At 44.2% G+C, this 19,877-nt stretch overlaps 2 protein-coding genes and 1 pseudogene across 2 annotated transcripts; all 3 read left to right on the top strand.

The window, feature by feature from the left end:
- Positions 1 to 1,318: 1,318 nt before the first annotated feature.
- Positions 1,319 to 7,546, top strand: LOC122131127 (solute carrier family 25 member 34-like). Its single transcript, XM_042706046.1, is given in 6 exon segments — positions 1,319 to 1,948; positions 4,016 to 4,042; positions 4,044 to 4,082; positions 6,046 to 6,198; positions 6,756 to 6,890; positions 7,276 to 7,546. Coding segments are annotated over 6 exon segments (1,026 nt in total). The 5' UTR covers positions 1,319 to 1,468; the 3' UTR covers positions 7,468 to 7,546.
- A 1,256-nt stretch (positions 7,547 to 8,802) lies between these two features.
- Positions 8,803 to 11,111, top strand: LOC122131128 (annotated as a pseudogene).
- Positions 11,112 to 13,486: 2,375 nt separating this feature from the next.
- LOC105904592 (filamin-binding LIM protein 1) lies at positions 13,487 to 19,860 on the top strand. Its single transcript, XM_031568416.2, has 9 exons — positions 13,487 to 14,135; positions 14,702 to 14,837; positions 16,023 to 16,393; positions 16,659 to 16,804; positions 18,022 to 18,142; positions 18,266 to 18,435; positions 18,592 to 18,770; positions 18,947 to 19,067; positions 19,339 to 19,860. The coding sequence occupies exons 3-9, from the start codon at positions 16,027 to 16,029 to the stop codon at positions 19,450 to 19,452; spliced, it is 1,218 nt and encodes a 405-aa protein (XP_031424276.2). The 5' UTR covers positions 13,487 to 14,135; positions 14,702 to 14,837; positions 16,023 to 16,026; the 3' UTR covers positions 19,453 to 19,860.
- The last annotated feature ends 17 nt before the right edge of the window (positions 19,861 to 19,877 follow it).

Genomic DNA, 19,877 nt, shown 5'->3' with positions numbered 1-19,877 from the left:
TTTTTCTAGGGATGCCAATAATTGTGGCACACATTTTTATGGAAAAATGTTGATTTAATGTCAACAGTTTTTTTTTTTTCAATAATTTTACTTCAATGAAATGGTAAGATTTTTGTGAATATTCTGAGTGAAAGACCAAGAGGATAAACAGCAAAGACATATTTTTTTATAGCCTGTTATGCTCATATTCACTAGGGGTGCCAATAATTGTGGAGGGCACTGTATTTAATGACGAACATCTCGTCAAACAAAACGTACGTATGTTGGCTTCCACTAGCGTAGTGCATGTTTTCGTACTGTGAAACTCAAGACATACAATTGCCTCAGGGAAAGAAACTATCCTTTCCTCCTCCAGACAATAACAACGTCCCTTGTGTAGGTTATCGTGCCACTCTATGCCCATAACCTTTTACCCAGAGAATTTCTATAACAAAAAGGCAGAGGCAGGGTGAGGAAATGATTGGTTAAAAACTGGGAGAAGGGGGAAGGGTATTATAGGACATGGAGATATGATTGGACATAAATGTGTGTGTGGGCGGGACATTGGCACTGGAAAGTATCATTGAATTCACATGTTTACCATCGCTACTGTAGTGTTACATATAGGGAGGAGGTGAAGGAGCGAGAGGCTACAGCTAGGGTAAGTGTGCGTATGGGCTACGCTAGCTAAAAGAAAAATGAAAGTCTTTAGGAGTCATTGTCGATACAGGTCTTTTATTAATATTAACCTGTCCCCCTCCGAAACATATTTGTTTGTACCTCCATAAGGCACCTCAAGTGTGGCTTATTCCTACTCGTACGTGTTTCATGTGTGTAGCGTTGTCCTGTGTATTCATTACGACTATATATATACCTTTATGTGTGGTTGTACAAGAAAACACTGCAAACATGACAACTATGCTGTAGTAGATCGTAAAACAGTTCTATGCAGGTATTCTAACTTTATCGTTGTTCCCTTGTTTCCTGACAACTGTTACAGATTTCTTAGAGGAAGGCAACTTTCAGAAAGTCAGCATGACTTAGCAATTTGTTCTTTCACCTGTTTAGGTGTTCACAGCTGGCCTTGTGGAATTCTGCTTTAAGGATGGTGTGGTCAACAGTGATCGACCCGGTGCCAGACTTGACTGGATAACCTTAGCGTCACCTCCACATTACCACACTTTGATGACTCTATATACTGCATATAAGGATTCTGACCAAAGCATGTGGACCAGGTATTCTGAAAAATGAGTGTGGCAATTACAGCCACTGATTGCTGACTGTAAGTGAGGAACATGCTGTGATAAGGGCACAGTCACTAGGTTGCACATGACTGATTAACTCTAGGCTCCACACCACTTCGAAGGCCTTATCACAGAACTCATGGAGTCTCCCTGTGAGACATTCTCTCACATGCATAGTCAGCAAACTGGATTTTCTCAAAGTCACTGTCACTCACTCCGCCTTTGACGTCAGGACATTTCATAAAATGACGACAGGCACCCAGCTCCTGAACTACCCGGCCACAGAGTCTCCATTCACCAGTCCTCCAGCCCCTATGGCAGCTCTAAGCCGGACTCCTGTGCCAGGGCACCCACACATTTGGCCCCCTCTGGACTTTGCGCTGGGTGCCCTGGCCTGCTGTGGTGCCTGTCTGTTCACCAACCCCATGGAGGTGGTGAAGACGCGTCTGCAGCTGCAGGGCGAGCTGAGAGCCCACGGCTCTTACCAGAGGCACTACCGCGGCGTCCTGCAGGCCCTGTGGCTGGTGGGCCGCAACGATGGCCTCCGCGGTCTCCAGAAAGGCCTGTGCGTGGGTCTGCTCTACCAGGGGTCAATGAACAGCGTACGACTGGGCTTCTACTCTTACACCGAGGCGGCTGGGCTCACCCAAGCCCCAGTTGGGAACATCCTGGCTGGGGCCGTTGCTGGAGCCTTGGGGGCCTTCGTCGCATCACCAGCCTACCTGGTGAGTAAACCAGAGAGGATGGGTGTTAGAGAGCAGTCAATGCCTGTTGATTGGAATGCAGAGGAGGAAGGGGTGGACTGGGTTGGGGAAGATGTGTCACCTAACTGCATATACAGTCACATTAGTGATTTATGTTTGGGAAGAAAAGGCTCTGGCAAATTTGGTCTACATTTTATTTTAGAATGTGTTGTTAAGTGGGTAAGTATGTGGGCTTTGAAAGGAATTCACTTTTCATTAGAGGCTCTTGATTTCTTCTCACGTTTGTTCTCACTGGCACAAGAAAAAAAGTGTGTATTTGCCCATTGTTTTTTTTCACCTGTATCTCAAGTTCAAGTTCAAGTTCAAGTATTTAATTTGTCAGATGCACAGAACAACACAGAGTCAGACTGGGCACTGAAATTCTTAAGACAAGACACCGCACAACAACCTACCATAGCATAACATAAAATAACATAATCAGAATCAGATCAGAATCAGAATACTTTTTAATGGCCAAGTATATTTACACATACAGGAAATGATCTTGGTGGTTGGTGCATAGGACATAAAACACATAACATACCAACAAAATAGCAAAAACAAGAATAAAAGACAAATTATTTACAAGATAGAATATTAAATAATAATAAATAATTTGGGCACGTGCAGGGCTAAGATGCAGTGAATTGGAATTAGCAAACCCAGAGTCAGTGTGATGCAGGGGGCTTGTTTGTGAGCCCATGTCATAACATATAAGTACTCTGAACATAAATTACACATATAATAAATCTACTAAATATACAAAATAAATATACAATACAATCTGCTAAACATATAATACACATATAGTAACCTATACTAACCTAATATACCTATACTAACCTAAACACAAATCAAGTGTGCCTGGTATCAGGTAGTGCAATATTACTGATAGTGCAAACAGTAGAAAACTGTAACATGTAAAGTGGCGAGACTGTATCACTGTCCATTTAAAAGCCTGATGGCCCTTGGAAAGAAACTGCCCTCCAATCTACGGGTGCGAGCCAGAAGGCAACGGGGAAAAAAGTCTAAAGGATGGATGGGCGCAGTCTTTAAGGATCCTGCCAGCTTCTTGTGGAATACATTGTGTTTTACAGTCTTGGCATCCTGATTAAAACAGCACTTTGGAGGTTAGGTCTTGTAAGGTTACATGGCTAATATGCAGCTGGCCCTGTTGTTGATATACGTCACCTGTTTTTGCATACATCACATTGAAGTTGACCCTTCATACATAATCTAGTGCCATGTTTGTGTGTATCTGGGTCAGACAAGACATCCGGCACATCCACACCATCCCGTAAATGTGACCGTCACCCTATCTGGTCCCCCTATCTGGTCCTCCCAGCATTCAAGGTTTCCATGTGCTCGGGTGGCAGAGGCCTAAAAGATATGTGTATCTATTTTTAGGGTCCATTGGCGTATGTCCAAGCTGTGTGTGTCTGTTTGTGTGTTTCAATGCGGTCCACATGATTTCCAGTTACATAAACTGCTAGTAATCTTAAAGATGCAGCGGTTTCGCGAAAGGTTAGCAATATTTGTGCTCAACAATCAATCAAATTACACCCCTCCCTTCCACGCTCCTTGCCCCCTTGAATCACCATATTGATATTCTGGGATATTTTTGCGTGGCTCGGTCAAAGCCACTGTGTGTTTCCTGTTGTACAAACACCAGAGTTTTTGGTGAATGGGATTGGAATCATGGACTGCATCTCTAAGCTGAGCAGTCACGTTATATGGCTAATATAGCCATCCGAAAGAGAAACATGAAAAGGATTTCACCATATGACATTACATGGGATAGATTGAATGACATTAATGTGTAAATATCTTAAGAAAGGAAAAAGTAAAAACAGAATGATGTATTGGCATGTTTCCATCTGCAAGTGTTATACAACTTCACGTACAGCCAACCTCAACCAAACCCACACTTTATTGGCAGAGACTATCTATGAACTACAGCATTCCACAGGGAAAGTGTGGCAGTTCTCTTAAATGCACAAAGAAAAATAACCATGTCTTATTGTAACCCCCTCCCCCCTCCCCCTGCAGGTTAAGACCCATCTTCAAGCCCAAACGGGTGCAGACTATTGCTGTGGGTCACCAACATAACCACCAGGTAAAGTAGAAGGTCCTTTGCACTACAAACAGGGCCAAGTGCTCTGTCATTGCAGGAAGTCCAAATTGTTGTATATTTCCATATATTCAGCACAGGTATGATCTAGTTGAAAGCTGACAGAATAGACCTGCCATCCGTTTATTTTAGTCCTCTCCTGTTGTGAAATGGAATTTCAGCCAGCCTATATCTGAATGTGTTAGACAGGTGCTGTAAGGCATTTGTGTTTCCTACCACAAGACAAATGCCAGACACGCCAGCGACATCCTAGGAGCTTTAGCCAATGAGAGCGCTCCAAAAAGAGGTGTGTGGTTTTTGCTGTGGCTTTGGGTTGTCTTGTGAGTGAAGTGAACTTTGTTCAGGCTTGGATCACAGATCCAAATCACAGACACCATATTTGGCTTCATTGTGGTGTCTGTTTAATGTACATTTAAACCTACTAACTTTACGTGATCCATTTATTGACTTTGACAGCTGTTAATGTTCATAGGTTTCCTTTGCCATGTTTGTTGAAGATGTTGCTGATATTTTTCAAACGGTATGCGATCTGTGTGACTTACAACATCAGCCATCTCAGCCAGCGTTTTACCAATGCCAACCACAAGCTAGTTTTCACGCATTTCGCAGATTTTTTTTGTATCACAACTTCCAATGTTTTTGGAGGTACTGACAGAAGAACATTCATGCATGCCGCTGGGACAGCAAGGGTCTGACGCTTGGCCAAGCCTCCACTCAGGTCTGACAAAGACATGTCAAGAAAGGCGCAAGGAAACTGTGATGAAGTTGTAAGCTGTGATGGAGGGTGGCACTGATCAAATGGTTTCGACAGTAGATCCGTCCTCATGACTTCCAACGTTGTCTGTGCTGGCAGTGTGGATGAGGCGCAATGGTATGAGCTTTACATGTTTGCATAATTATTAGCACCCCCACCTCTGAGGTCCTTTTGGAAAAAAGTGGACCCTGAGAATGATCACACGTGCTTCTGACGTGGCTGTAGTCAACAGCTGGCCTTAGTACAGGTTGGACACTAAAAAAAAGACATTCTGGAACTGAATGTAGCCCAGTGGCTGGTGAGAATGCGAAAAACAGTGGGAGCAAATCACGGAAGACCCAGCATCTCCTGAGCCAGTCTGTGTCCATCAGTAGAAACGACAAGCTCCGTATAGAAGCCCCCTACCTGAGGTACAGTTTGACGTGGTGGACCACATGCTGAATTATGATGATGGGGAAAGAGGCCACCAGATGCAAGAGGCTACACTGTACAGGAAAAACATGTTTTTTCTTCAACTGTGCTTTGTACCAAGCCCAAATCGTTTCAAAGCAGCTCATTGGAAACGAGTGAATACATGATAATACACACACACACACACACTGACATCATGATGCTACAGTATAAATAAAGCATACAGACACACATCTTTTCAAAATCTTAAGTTCATGTCTGATCATTTGATTACATGATCACTAATACATAAATATAAAAAATGGCAATTCGTCCTGAAGGTTTTTGGATATTTTATGCTCATTAAGTCATGCTGTCTGGTGTAATGGACATGAAAAAAATGAATAAAAAAAGTTTCATACTATAGTTCTTTATTGGAAATATCAGCCGGGTCATTTTTCCTTTTGCTTAGTGGGAAATAAATCATGTCTAAAGGACAATCATTCAGTTATTTACATCACGACTGTGTACCTTTGAGTGCATTTGTATTGCAAGTTTTAAACTTTCAGGGAAAATGCTACTAACATTACAGTATAGTTTAGTTTAGTGGAAATCGTGTCATACAATGTCTTTAAAACTCACATTGTTCCAACACGGCCACCACAACATCTGGTTCTCCTGATCTGTCTCTTCTTGCGCAAATGAATAAATCGCACACATTTGTCAATAAGTTACACTTACGGACAAATTTGGACTAATAACTATCTCTTTCTCTCTCTCTCTCTCTCTCTCTCTCTCTCTCAGGGGGTGTCAAGTGCCTTTGCTACCATCTATCGGCGTGAGGGTCTGGTGGGCTTGTGGAGGGGAGTGAATGGAGCTGTGCCCAGGGTCATGGTGGGGTCAGCTGCCCAGCTCACAACCTTCAGCTCTGCCAAGGAGTGGGTCTCTCACACAGAGGTTAGCTCAAGCAGTGGGTCTCTCACACAGGGGTTAGCTCAAGGAGTATGTCCTTCACACAGAGGTTAGCTCAAGGACCTCTCACACAGAGGTTAGCTCAAGGAGTGGGTCTCTCACACAGAGGTTAGCTCAAGGAGGTGTCTCTCACACAGAGGTTAGCTCAAGGAGTGTGTCTCTCACAGAGGTTAGCTCAAGGAGTGTGTCTCTCACACAGAGGTTAGCTCAAGAGTGTGTCTCTCACACAGAGGTTAGCTCAAGGAGTGTGTCTCTCACACAGAGGTTAGCTCAAGGGCCTCTGACCCAGTGCTGAGGCATGGGCCTCACACATTGGGCAGTTTTTAAATCAGTCACCAAAAGAGCTCCTACTGACATGTTAGGTTAGGTATTAAACTGTAATAATCCTCTTGACGAAGGCACAGTACAAGAATATTTAATACATAGGGGTCTCTTTGCCTCGTGAAATTAGACATTTGTCTTCCATGTCATTGTTGCTGCTGCTATTGTTATTTTTGTAGGTCTTTGCTAACTCTGATGTACAAACATTTCCTCTTTTACAGTGGTTCCATCCACATAGCTGTCTTGTGGCCTTAACAGCTGCTATGTTAAGCGGTGTTGTGGTGACTATCACCATGACACCGTTTGATGTGGTCAGCACAAGACTTTACAACCAACCTGTGGATGAATTTCGAAGGGTAGGATTTTTCATGTTCCCTCTTCTTCTTGTTCTGGCTATCTGTGTTACCCTTCAGAGTTCCATGTAATGTCATTTTTGGTCTCTCTAAACTGCCCAGTGACTTTCAGTAACATTTAGAAAATATGTAGTCTTTCACTTCCATCATGTTTACACATGTTTTTGTTTAAGTTGCACGGCCATGAATATGGCACTGTCTTTTTTGCTCAGTGTTCATCTCTCACTTTCTCTCCGTATCATGGCGTGTTTCATTCATCTGTTTTATTCCTCATCTGTCCTTCTCTCTCTGTCATCCCTGTTTTTATTCCTCACCTGTCCTTCTCTCTCTCTGTCATCCCTGTTTTTATTCCTCACCTGTCCTTCTCTCTCTGTCATCCCCTGAGCAGGGCCTGCTGTATCGGGGCTTCTCGGACTGCATGCTGAAGGTGAGCCAAGCTGAAGGGCTCCTGGGTCTGTACAAGGGCATCTGGCCCGTGTTCCTGCGCCTGGCCCCACACACGGTGCTCAGCATGCTGCTCTGGGACCTGATGAGACAGAGGGCGCTCCAGTACCAGCTAGAGTCACGATCAGCCGGATGAAGAGTCACGCCAGGGGAGAAGGAGCAACTCTTGGTGTTTCTTGGGGTGCAGAGGTTATGGCAGCAAGAGCAGAGCTGTGGCTGAGTCTGAGTACTCCCAATTACAGACATTCTCTGGGAGAATGCGTTATGGGGTGGTGCTGAGAAAGGTCAATGTGATTGGCAGTTCAATAACCTCTGAACTTTTTTTCTGGGAGCCATTTAAAATTAACCTCATGTTCATTAGATAGGGTTTCTGTATATTTTTGTCTTCAAGCCAGTGGCGTAACGTAGTTACGACGGGCCCAGGTGCAGGCTATTATGATGACGGGCCCTAGTCAGTGGCGTAAGGCAGTGGTTCCCAAACATTTTACAGTCCCGTACCCCATGTTTGTAACCGCCGCCACCGCCGTCACGGCCCCCGCCTGCGCAGATATTCAGCCTACAACACTTAAAACTGTGAAATTGTCGGGGTATGTCACTAACCGCCACAGCCCCTCCCCCTGCGCAGTGTAATTATTTCGCTGAATATGGGTATACATTAATATTTTTGGCAATACGACTTGGCTATTCAGACTATTTAGAATGACATACATTTGGCTACGGGCCCCGGCTAGAGGCCCCCCAAGACCCACGGGCCCAGGTGCAGCCGCACCTGATGCACCCCCTATAGTTACGCCCCTGCTTCAAGCAGTACATATACTGTTAAATCAGGGACTGCTACAACTCTATTGTTTAGCAAACATGCCAGTAGTTACCTCTGAAGACATCTTGGACTAATACTAAAGTTATGGACTATGGATGAACACGACTCATCAAGCCTCTCCTCTGTGCCTCACCATAGCATGAGTCCATTGTCACATGGCAGCCTAAACTTGTTGGTGATGTGTGCTCTTTGAAGCTATAGATCTCCTATAGATTCATTAGGAGATTGGAGAAAACACTATGCCTTCCTGTGCTTCATTTATTATGGAAAGTCATTGAATGAATGTCATTGTTGACTAATTATCTATAACTCTTCTTGATATATTAATCAATATGTATTTCCCTTTAATAAAGATTTTGCTGATATAAAACTGTGTTGATGGCACTGTATTAAAAGATATGTCATATACATATAGATCACCAATGATCATCATGAACTGTGAGTAATGGATGCAAGATGCTGTTTAGCGAGACTGAAACTGTTCTCAATACTCTCAGAGAGAAAATACAAAGCAAAAGACTGGTTATCGCCTTTCAGTTAAGTAATGTTCTGACCTTTGTAACTTGAAATACACAGTGGTAACACGAGCTCAGTGATCAATGCTGTGAAATGGGTGCTTGTCTTTAAAAGAAGTATCCTGTTCGTTGATGAAAGGATCATAGATGATTGAATCACTAATCTGACATAAGAGCTAGACTAACCAGCTGCGATTTGTTATATATGAAAAATGACTTTTGTTACCGTCATGGCATGGCTGCCAATGGAGGACAATCCCCTGGTTTCCATTCTGAAAGGTAAGTTAGTGTTGATTTTTAAAGACTGAAGATGAAAATGACTGCAAACTATTTCGGGTGAGCTGGTGCGTTTATGTTTTGCTGTAATACAGTCGACGTTTTAGAAAGTACACCTACGAGGAAATAGAGAAACATTCTGTATTTAGTGAATGTTTTGTTTTCAGGACTGATTGGGGCATGTGGAATATCTCTGATGTGTAATCTGTTACGAGTGTGCCTGTTCGTCGATTACACAAGGTGAGTTTTGGAACAGATGCTGTTTAAGCAATACAACTATTAATTTGAGTCATTCAGTTATGCCACTATTATAATAATATTGATAGTATGAAGAAAAAAACGACAACCGTGAATAAAGCCTTAAACTAAGTTGTCAAACCCTGTCTTACAAGCTTTCATACAAAACTGTCATCGTTCAAATACTCTGCTATCGACTGAAGCCTAACGTCCAACATTTGTAAAATGTCTTGACTGAAAGAATTGCATGAGCGAAACTGGATTATTAATAACCGTGATATAATAAGCCTGATAGTCATATTGGCCTACTCGTCTCCTGACTTGTGCTCCTCAGACGCACACCAGCAGGTGGCACTTCTGAGAAACCAAACGATGACGCGAAGTCGATCAGTCGCTTCAGCAGCGGAATCCAATTCGTTTTCCTCACGGGAGTTCTGTCCCTTGTGGGATCCCGCGTGTCCGCCCTTATTGTCCTGGAGTTCAGCCTCAGGGCTTTCCTGGCCTCACTCTTGTTTGGACAGGTAATATTTCACAACACACCCACATTCATCACACACACATGTATCAACTGACCACCGTGTGATATGATAATCGTTACACCCTATCATTCCACCGATGGTTTTATCTGATACTGGATGGTCACAATATGCTTACCAATTCATGTCTTTATCTTGTTTCTATCACCACACCCTTTTAGCTCAGACTTTGTTGTCTTAGATGTGATAGCTGGAGTACTCCCTTCCTGGTATTTGTGCGCAATTATATTGATTAGTTGGTGTCTTTAAAACGTCTCCTTTCTTCTGGCTGTACCTTATTAGGAAAATAGGCCTGAAGTCACTCAGCAGTTCTTGATTCAGTGTCAGTTCTCCCTGGGCTGTGCACTCACCTGCAGTCTCCAGTTTCTCCATGGCGGGGCCACGCATCGCTGGCTCAGCCTCCTGCTGGCGGGTGGCCTGAGTTGGTTTCTGTCTAGCCAAGGTTGGCGCCTGTGGGCTCATGTGGGCCGGTTCTACCCCCAGCACTGCTCTCAGCGTGACTGTGGGGTCTGCCTCATCCTCGTCTCTTCTGGGATGCTCTGTTACCTACGCTACGCCGCGCCGTTGTCATGACTTTCACTGTGGGCATTGTGGCCGCCACTGCTGTGATGAATCAGCACTTCCTGTTGGGAGCAGAGGACCTGAAGTTTTGGACACCAATGACTGTAAGCTACATCCTGGTGCTGCTGCGGCTATTGGGTGAGTGTGTGTGTGGGGGAGCGGGGGGGGGGTATCTGGATTGGGGGCACTTGTGGAAGCAGAAACCTTCGGAGCTTAGACTAGTTGTCTGTAGTTTAACAGATAGTGCACTGACATTCCAATATGGACTCTGTTTGGTCACAGTAAATAAGACGCAGTGCCTGATATTAACCATAAATCAACCAACACCTTAGACAATCAGATCAGAACAAAAGTTTGAAAAAAATGTTTTATCTTGCTTTGGAGGCTTGGATGGATGCATAGGTGAGCCTTATCAACCCGACACAGATGACGTAATGTTCTAAGAACAAGGAAATAAACTGATTAAGGTGTGAGCTTTTCAGAAATACAGATTCAGCTTGTTTCATCTACATTCCTACTCCTTTCATCAACAGTAATTAGTTGAGCAATATATGACTGAGATCAATATCATCTCATTAATAAAAAGTAACAAAATGATGTGTTATCTGAAGATGAACAGAACTTAGATGGTACTATTTGACCTTGTTACGAATAGCTCTTTCTCTCCTCACACAGAGGACGAGAAGAGCAGACCTGGCGGTCAGGTGATGCTGCAGTCTGCTGGGCTCCGGGCGGGGGCCCTGGTCGTGCTGCTGGTGATGGTAGGAAGCTGGCTGATGTGATGCAGGTGCTGCTCTTCTTCTTGGGCGAGAGCCTCTGTTTGCTCCCCCCCTGAGCCTCCTGCGATCCACAGCTCCACTGGTGAGTGAGTCAGCCTGTGTGGATGGCAGTCACGTTTCCTCACAGACAGAGAATGATGGACCTGGGGCAAGTCTACATGACCAGGCCACCATTTTGTAACAGTTAGAGAGGGATTCTGCCCTTGCCCTTTTTTATTAGCAAAAGTGGTCCATTTAAAAAGAAAACGGAAGACATTTGGGGCCGGAGCAGCCCTGTTTCCACTTGTGTTCATATACTAGTGGCTTAGAAATGTAAAAATGTACAACAGTGACATCTCAATGCCCAGAGGTAGAATCAGGAATTTGTCAAGATGACAAGCTCTCTGGAAAGTTAATGCTAGACAATTGCTACCAAGTGCTGATTATATTCTACGGAGGGTGTTTTTTTTCTGACTAGGACAAGTGCTCACTATGATGAATACTTTTGTCTATAAATACCCTCCACAGCAAGGCAGTTAGTTGGTAATTATAAGGGAAATCAACTCCCAGCCACTCATGTAGGTTTTAGTCAGGATGCAGGAGATGGAGGAACTTGGTTGATTTTGTTTTGTTTTGTTTTAGTTTTGTTTCAGTGTGTTCTGTACTTGTTACTTTCATTGTGTACTTGAGGGTGATGAGTTATTCAGTTCATTTCTGTTTCTTTTGCACATCTTAAGGAAGGTCACAAGGATCCTCATGGCCATTCATCATCTGAATGACAAGAACAGGCTGCATTTTCGACTCAAAGAATTGGGGCGTGATTACCTGTTGGACCCATTGCATAAGACAGCGTCTCCTCTAGGTTGTGATGTGGACTCAACCTGTTTTCTCTGCAGGGCGTGATATGTTATGTAACTTTTCAATCATTAACCAGGTCTTATGGTGCATAAGGAGGCCAAAGCTCTGACAATGACAATGACTCAAACACATGCTGCAATGACAATGAACTGCAATGCCACAGGAAATCACTCTCCTTTGGGATTCGGCTTATAGTCTGTCAACAGCATGGAACGCCATGTAAATGAGATTCCAGTGGTTTCAGAGAAATAAAAAAAAAGAAAGAAAGAAGGTTATAGTTAGAGAATTTTTTTAGAGGACTGCAATGTGAACAGAGAGATATTGTGTGTCAAGGCTGCACTGTTCGGCCTGTTTTTTTAGAGCAGGCTTTCTGCAAGGTCAGCAGTACCATCTGAACAGAAGAAGAAGAAGAAGGTTGGTGGCAGTAATGAACCTCAACCCCTGCCTCTTCATGGACAAGGACATGTGGTGACCCTCTCAGGCTCCCAGTAAACCTGATGACTGGCATGGGAAAAAAAACATCCTCCAACAATACCGTACAGTTTTCTAAACAGTCTGAACTTCATTATTTTTATCATTATCATAAAACATGTACATTGCAGTAACAGAAACATCTACCTCATTTTCAATAACAACATTCATATTTGTGGAGGGTCTGTGGTCTATGAGTTTGACTTGGATCACTACTTTAGTTTTTCTTGCGCTGATATATGCACCTTTGGTTAAATGTACATCTTGAGAATGTGTTTTAAATGATTGAAAATACCCACAAAATTCTTTTGAGAATGTGTATGATACCTCACAAAGTGTGTTCACTGGCAAAAGATTAAATGCAAAAAAAGAAACAGAGACTGGTCAAATTTTTCACAATGAAAGAAAGAGGTCCTTGGATTTTGTAAACACTGTATGGTTAAGCGGAAAGACCATCAAAAACAATTCCAAGATGCTTCGACTGTGACTCACTAAAGCAGTTTAAAGACATATTTGAATACAGACGCACACACTCATTCACTGTGACTCACTGCTCTCACACGCATCACACTAACTAGCTCAACAAGCACAATTATTATATCTCACTGAGCAGCGTTCATGCAGAGTTTGAGAGTTTCCTGTTTGTGGGGAATGTCAGTGGCACATTCACACCCATTTCCTTGCTGTTTGTGTTCTGCATAACAGAACAAAAGTGATAATGTGCTATCTGCATGTAACACAGCCAATATGGAGTGCTCTTGCACGCAAACAGGGGTTTAGCCATCAGAACTGAGCCTCCACTTCTTCTCTGGCTGCAGGTTTTGGCAGCTAAAGTGATGGTGAGGAGGAGGGGCTTGTGCTTGTGCGGGGGTGATGTCATTGCTGGGCATGCTCCCTCCTGCTGCTGTGACATCACTGTGGCATTCCATTCTTCAGACACTGGAACAACACAACCCCCGACCCAGAGCCCTCCTCCTGATTCTTAACCCTGTATCCCCCTTACCTAATACTAGCTTACATTTCTACGCTCACTCTGTCTACCTCAGAGGGTCTGTTTCTTCTCTCTCTCTCTCTCTCTCTCTCTCTCTCTCTCTCTCTCTCTCTCTCCATTTTCATTATCCTGCACCCTCTTTTGATCCGATCACTCCTTCAAACCCCCACCCCCTATTCCTTTTGGTGTCTTTTTTTTTTCCCTCCCTTGCTCCAGATTCCAGAGGCAGTGAAGGGAACTCTAGCTACCCAGAGGTTACGGTCCATTCAAAGCCAAAATATGTTCTGATAGGACTGATAAATATGAAAAAACTCAGCGGTAGAGGCAGGGGTTATTCACCATTCTCTCCTTCTTCTTCTTATCATTAGCTTTTTGCCATTATCTCAGTTAGACAATCCCTGCCTTTCTCCTACCTTCTTGCTTTTAGGAATCTGTCCGCAGTCTCAGTTTTCAACCCTCACGAACTGACGAGGAGAGCTCCTGAGAATTGTCTCAACCTGCCTCATTTTACATGTAATCCTTTGTTTGGATTCCTCTGTGTAGACACAAAACAACAGGAAAACTGTGCAAAGTTGATACTACCAGAAAAAGTCAAAAGAGGCAACAGCTTTGGCATTGGGGGATGGGAGGAGAAAAATGAAGGGGAACAGAAAAAAAAGAGAGAGAGAGGGCAGACTCGATGAGGGAGGTAGAGAAAATAAAAGTGACAGAACAATGAGAGGGAGAGAGGAACGGGGAGCCGCGGAGAAAAGAATCAGAGGGGCAAAGCTGGAAAAGGCAGGTACAGTCACATCCAGTCACATCCTGCTGAATTCTCAGAGATAAAGGAGAGGAAAGGGGGGATGTGTGTGTGTGTGTGTGTGTGTGCGCGCCCGTGTGCGTGTATGCACACGCATGCCTCGTAGTAGTGCACGCTTTGGAGCACGTACTATACATCATGTCTTGGCTATCAGCGCTTGAGTTTTAGTGCATGTGCATGTCTGTAGCTTGGGCTATGTTTTCATGAGTGCTTGCGAAACCCATGTGTGTGCGTGTCTCTGTGAGAAGACGTCTGTGTGAAAATGAGTGTGTGTGCATGTGTCATGCATTTTAGTGGGCTTTGTCAGTGATTAACTGTTTACCTTTTACGGCTGGGAAAGGAGTGTTGTCAGCGGAGAGGGGGAGTAGGAGAGTGGGGGAGGGAGAGGGGGAGAGGGAGGAGTAGGAGAGTGGGAGGGAGGGAGGGAGGGAGAGAGAGAGAGAGAGAGAGAGAGGGAGGGAGGCAAGCAGGCAAGCAGCGGAGGAAAAGGAGTGGCTTTCTGTAGATAGCTGTCCGTTCTACGACAGCCCTCTCTCTTGCTCTTTCAGTGACGGCCCTGTTAGTGACAATAGTGGGGCCGACCGGGAGCTTCAAGACCCAGAAGGAGTGAAAGAGAGAAGGAGTGAAAGAGAGAAAAAAAGAGGAGGAATCCAGAGCCGAGTGCCAACCCCGCGTTCCCAACAGGTATGTAGATTGGGTTCTGCATGTTGAGTTATGCAATTCTTTTCTCTAAGGAAACAGTGATCTCACTTTAGTTTCTAAATACTTGAATACAAAATAGTGAATATGATGAACCCGTGCCAACTGGACCAGAGGGGGGGGGGGGGGGAGGATTGTGCTTGTGGGCTGAAGTATTACTGTGATTTATACTGTTTCTTCACTCCTGCCATGTTTAGGTACACTGTACACACACAGTACATACAGTATGCCTACATGCATTTGTTTATATGTGTCTATGTGTTTTGTATTGTCCAATGAAAGTGTGTAGAAGCACAACATTTACATGTACTGGCAAATTAAACAATACCACATGCCAGGCAGATCATGGTGAGTATAAACCCCTTGATAACTCTGTATAGATACATTATCGTCCTATGCTCTCAGCTGATCACCCTCCAAACATTTGCCCCACACAAGGGGTCATCACCAGGTGTCACTACACCTCCATCTCTGACCATGCAATCGCGGAAACCAAAGGATAACCAAAGTTCTGAGTTACAACTAAGCTGAATTGGAACATCAGAGCAAATTCTGGCAAATCTGATCTTTAGATACACACCAGTAAGCCAGTGCTCGTACTGAACATGAGCTTAAACACTACTTTCATAAAGGCTACATTCAAACGAATAAACACTACACCATAGCAGTAGATATGGTGACGCTGTTATTCTTACGCATGTGTGTGTGTGAGAGCGGGTGTTTTCGCAAATATGATTATAGTTGGTGTGAGGAAATGTGTGCCATGGGTGGGTCTCCACTGACCAGCTTGTTCATAAAAGGATGTTAAAGAGCCTTACTTTCTCTTCCTGAATGGTTAGATCAACCGCAATGTTCCACTGCCTGCTCAGATATATGAACAAAAAATAACAGAAACCAAACAAACATGTTTTTTTTTTATAGCAAGTCCAGGGCAGTAATAATAATACAAAAGAAAAAGAACAGGGGTTTTCTTGTCCCTCCCACTGGAGCACCAGAAAAAAGTTAGCAGTACTTGATTTTTTTGTGTTGAAATACTGAATACATTCCTCCATGTATTCCGTAGACAGAGGGCCTAAACCATGAGAGGTCTATATTTTAGAGTAAAAGTATGACTGCGTGTTTGGGTAGGAGCAGGAGTGTTGACTGCTATTCTCCATCCTCCTGTTTCAGCACCATGATGTCTGCCGCACCCGCAAAGAGGATGGTGTCCTCTGTGTTCATCACTCTGGCCTCACCGTACCGCGCCACGGTCACGCCTAACTCCCACATTCACAGCACTAAGGCAAGAGATCCCCTTAGCTCTGCCCTGCCCCTCAGCCCCGGCTACAGCCCCAGTGAGCCACAGCTTGCCCAGCGCCGGCCCTCGGCAGCCTCACAGGACGGGCACAACAGGACCCAGTTGCCCTCACCTGCCCCAGCGTCAGCGCCTGAGCCTATCCCAGCACCCCCTTCACCTGTGACAACCGTGGGAAAGGACAGAGTTCCTGACAGAGGAGAGAGCCCAAAACAGAAGCCACCCACAGCAGGAACCACTTCTGATGGTAATCTCCTGCCAGACAATATTGATTTAGTCAAAGAGTATATGGTATTCTGGTGCAGTAATATGCTGACTAGTTCTATCTATGCACTCTCCTGAGTGTTGTCAAAGCCATCAATCTTTGTAAGGCAAGTGTTTCTGTATAGTATTTAAATCAAAGTCTGTCTGTCAGTGCTTGTGACGGGATTATCATAGTGGTAGTGACAGATGGAAAAATCCACCCTGTTCATCTAATTACCCATCATTCCACTGTGATCTTTTTATACCAGAGCTCTTTCCCGCTCCGCCCCCTGTGACGGCCCCCCTGGAGCTCTTGGCTGATGCTGCGATTCCCCCACCTCCTCCTCCATCCATCCACAGCCCCCATCTCACCCCCTCTCACCTCCAGCCCCCTCCACCCACCATAACACATGAGGTAAGTTATCCAGACCTTGAGAACCTCTCGTTTCCACACAACCATTCCCATCCCAAGACCAGCATAGCATAACCCACTATGGGAGTCCAACAGCATGTTGTGACAGCACACTTCCACAGAGTTTCCAATGGTTTTTGGAGGACTTGTGATACTCTGGAGAGCAGTGTCAAATAAGTACATCTGCAGATTAGATTAGAGTGGAAGGGGGTACATAGAGGCAGCTGGGGTGCAGTTGTTTTTTTGGAGACAAGCATGTCCTGTGCTTTGTTGTCTCTGTGTTTCTTAGCCTTACCAAAAGAAACAGAGCATTTAACCAAATACACAGATCTCGGCTGTTTTTCTCCAGCTCAGTGAAATTTAACGCTCCCCTTTGCACCATTATTGTGGGTTCAGTCTTGTGGCAGATGCAATGAAAACAGCGGCTATTGCAGCCGCCTAATCTCGGGCACTGCTGCTGGGAGCATAGTGTTCCCTCACAAGGTCAGAAGGGAATTCACACATTTCTGTTCACAACTCACCCAGGCCATGGGGCCCTGCGAGCATTCAGCTATGTTGGTTGAGCTCAGCAAACAGCATGCCTCCCTATAGAAATACACAGGGTTTTCAAAAATGCAAAGGCTGGAGTTCTGTTCTATGGAAAGTATTTTCTGAGTTAAGCAGATTTGTAATGTGCTTTTTGTATTTTTTGTAACATTTCCTGTGAAACCCTGAAAGACCTAAGAAGACACAACGCGTGTGGGCGCACGTCCACAACACAATGACAGGAAAATCAGTTTTAGGGAGGGGGCTCGAAGAAGTGCACAATATGGAATTTAGATTGAATTCCCCAAATAGAAGGCCAATTGTCCCAAGTTAAACGTGACTGATATTTCAAATACAAAAACTGCACAAATTATAACAAATGAATATAAATACATAAGGACAATATACTGACAGATGTCTCTCCAGTCAAGAGAGGTTTAGTGATCAATCATCTAATATTCCTTCAAACCTAATGATTATCATATTCTCTTGACTTAAGGCCATCTTCAAGAGCTGTGCCACTTAAACAATACATCAGGTTTTCCTGGATCAAACCCATTGCGATTTCCAAAATTCAAAGAGTGATTTGAAGCCTGTACAATCTAACATGTGACCGTGATTAAGTTGGATGATGCTGAGTTTTTACAAAGCGGATAGCTACCGTCCTCTGAACCATCATAACCTCTGCCACACAGGCAGGAGCTCCCGCTGAGAAACAGCTTGTGGAGAGACACCCCTCTGGTGGAGGCCAGACAAATGAACAGCTTCAGACACAGCCGGACAACATGGGGGATGACGTGGGACGAGAGAGCAAAGGTGAATGACGACACAAAGTTTTGAAAAGTGTATTGTTGTGATTCTAGTCAATTAAATGTACTGTTTTCTTTCTGCTGGTTTTCATTCGTGTATAACTTGCTTTAATTTTGTTTTGTTTGTTAGACCTGTGTGGCTTTTGCAGAAAATCTGTGGCTCTGAGTGAATCTGCTATCGAGGCCCTAAACAGGACATACCATGCCACTTGTTTCCAGTGTCGGCAATGCCACGTCCCTCTAGCTGGCAAACTGTACTATAACAAAGCTGGGATACCTCTCTGTGAGGAGTGCTACCAGGTGCGTGCTACTATTTTCATCACTTCGGCTCGTACAGCAAATCATTCGATTTGAACTGACAAATGACCACAAATGCACACAATACACGTGCATATTCATATGAACCTACAGAGCGATGCCACTTAACCTACTGATGTTAAAATGCCTTTCTCAAAGGCCAGCCTGGAGCTCTGCTGGGCCTGCGGTGAGGTCATCAAGGACCACGTGATTCGTGGCTTGGAGCGAGCCTATCATCCATCCTGCTTTGTATGTACAACATGCAGGCAGCCAATCGGAGAGCAGAGATTTGCACAGGGAGAGGTTGGGGAAGTCTACTGCCTTCAGGACTACTACAGGTACACAAGTAATCGAAAAAGAGTAACAACGTTGTTACAAGTTTGAATATTAAAAGTGGTTGAAAATGGAATGAACTTTCTCTCTGAAAAGTGCCTGACACTAATGCAGCACTTATCTGAAACATGCAGGAGTGGGGTGGACCTGACAATCACTTCCTTGTTTTTGAATACTGCAGGAAGTATGCCCCACAGTGTAGTGCCTGTGAACTGCTGATCATTCCGAGAGAGGACGGCACAGACAGCTTCACAGTGGAGTGTCTTGGACGTTCCTTCCATGAAGATTGCTACCGTTGTGAGGTAGAGCACATATCTGAAACAAGTCAAAGCAGTTGTGTGTGCATCAGTTGTGTGTTTGTGAGTACGTCTGGAATGAATGCTATTGGTATTAAAGTGTGTGCGCGTCAGTGTATGGGATGACAGAGCGTGCTTGAGTAGGTCTGTGCATTTATGTTCATATTAAAAAAGTACTTCCAATTATGTAGATTTCAAATTCCAATTTAGGTTTTTAGAGCAAACTGAAACGCTCTTTCTCTCTCTCTCTCTCTCTCTCTCTCTCTCCCTCACCCAGGTCTGCAGGCTTGTTCTTTCTCCAGAGCCTAATGAGCAAGGCTGTCACCCACTGGAGGGTCAGATCCTCTGTAAACCCTGCCACTTGACACTGGTCCAAAGAGCACAGCAATGAAGCCAAACTCAGCTCAAGCCCAGAACCAGAGCGAACGAAACAAGAGCGACCCTAAGTTGAGATGGAGGGAGAAGAGAAGGATCTCAAAACTAAAATCAGCTGAGGGGACATCCCACTTCATGGGAGATTCATGGGAACCACTGAAAATTACAATATGTTTATATTTTTGTCGAAACTTATATTCATGTTCATATAAAATGTACCTTCATGTATGTCTAATGTAGCAAGCAACCCATCTATTTTTTTTTCACATAGCTTAATCCTTTGCACATTTTGTGAGCACCATCAATTTAAATGCACCAAAGATATTTATTCATTAAATCATACAAAATGTTGGTATTTTCTATATCGCGTGAATACATCGAACATTCCTGTTTTTCATTTTAATAAAGTAAACTAGAAAGTAAACATTTGGCAATATTGGT

Source organism: Clupea harengus, unplaced genomic scaffold (assembly GCF_900700415.2).
Source record: "Clupea harengus unplaced genomic scaffold, Ch_v2.0.2, whole genome shotgun sequence".
Classification (NCBI taxonomy): domain Eukaryota; kingdom Metazoa; phylum Chordata; class Actinopteri; order Clupeiformes; family Clupeidae; genus Clupea; species Clupea harengus.
This window is presented reverse-complemented; position numbering and strand designations above follow the sequence as displayed.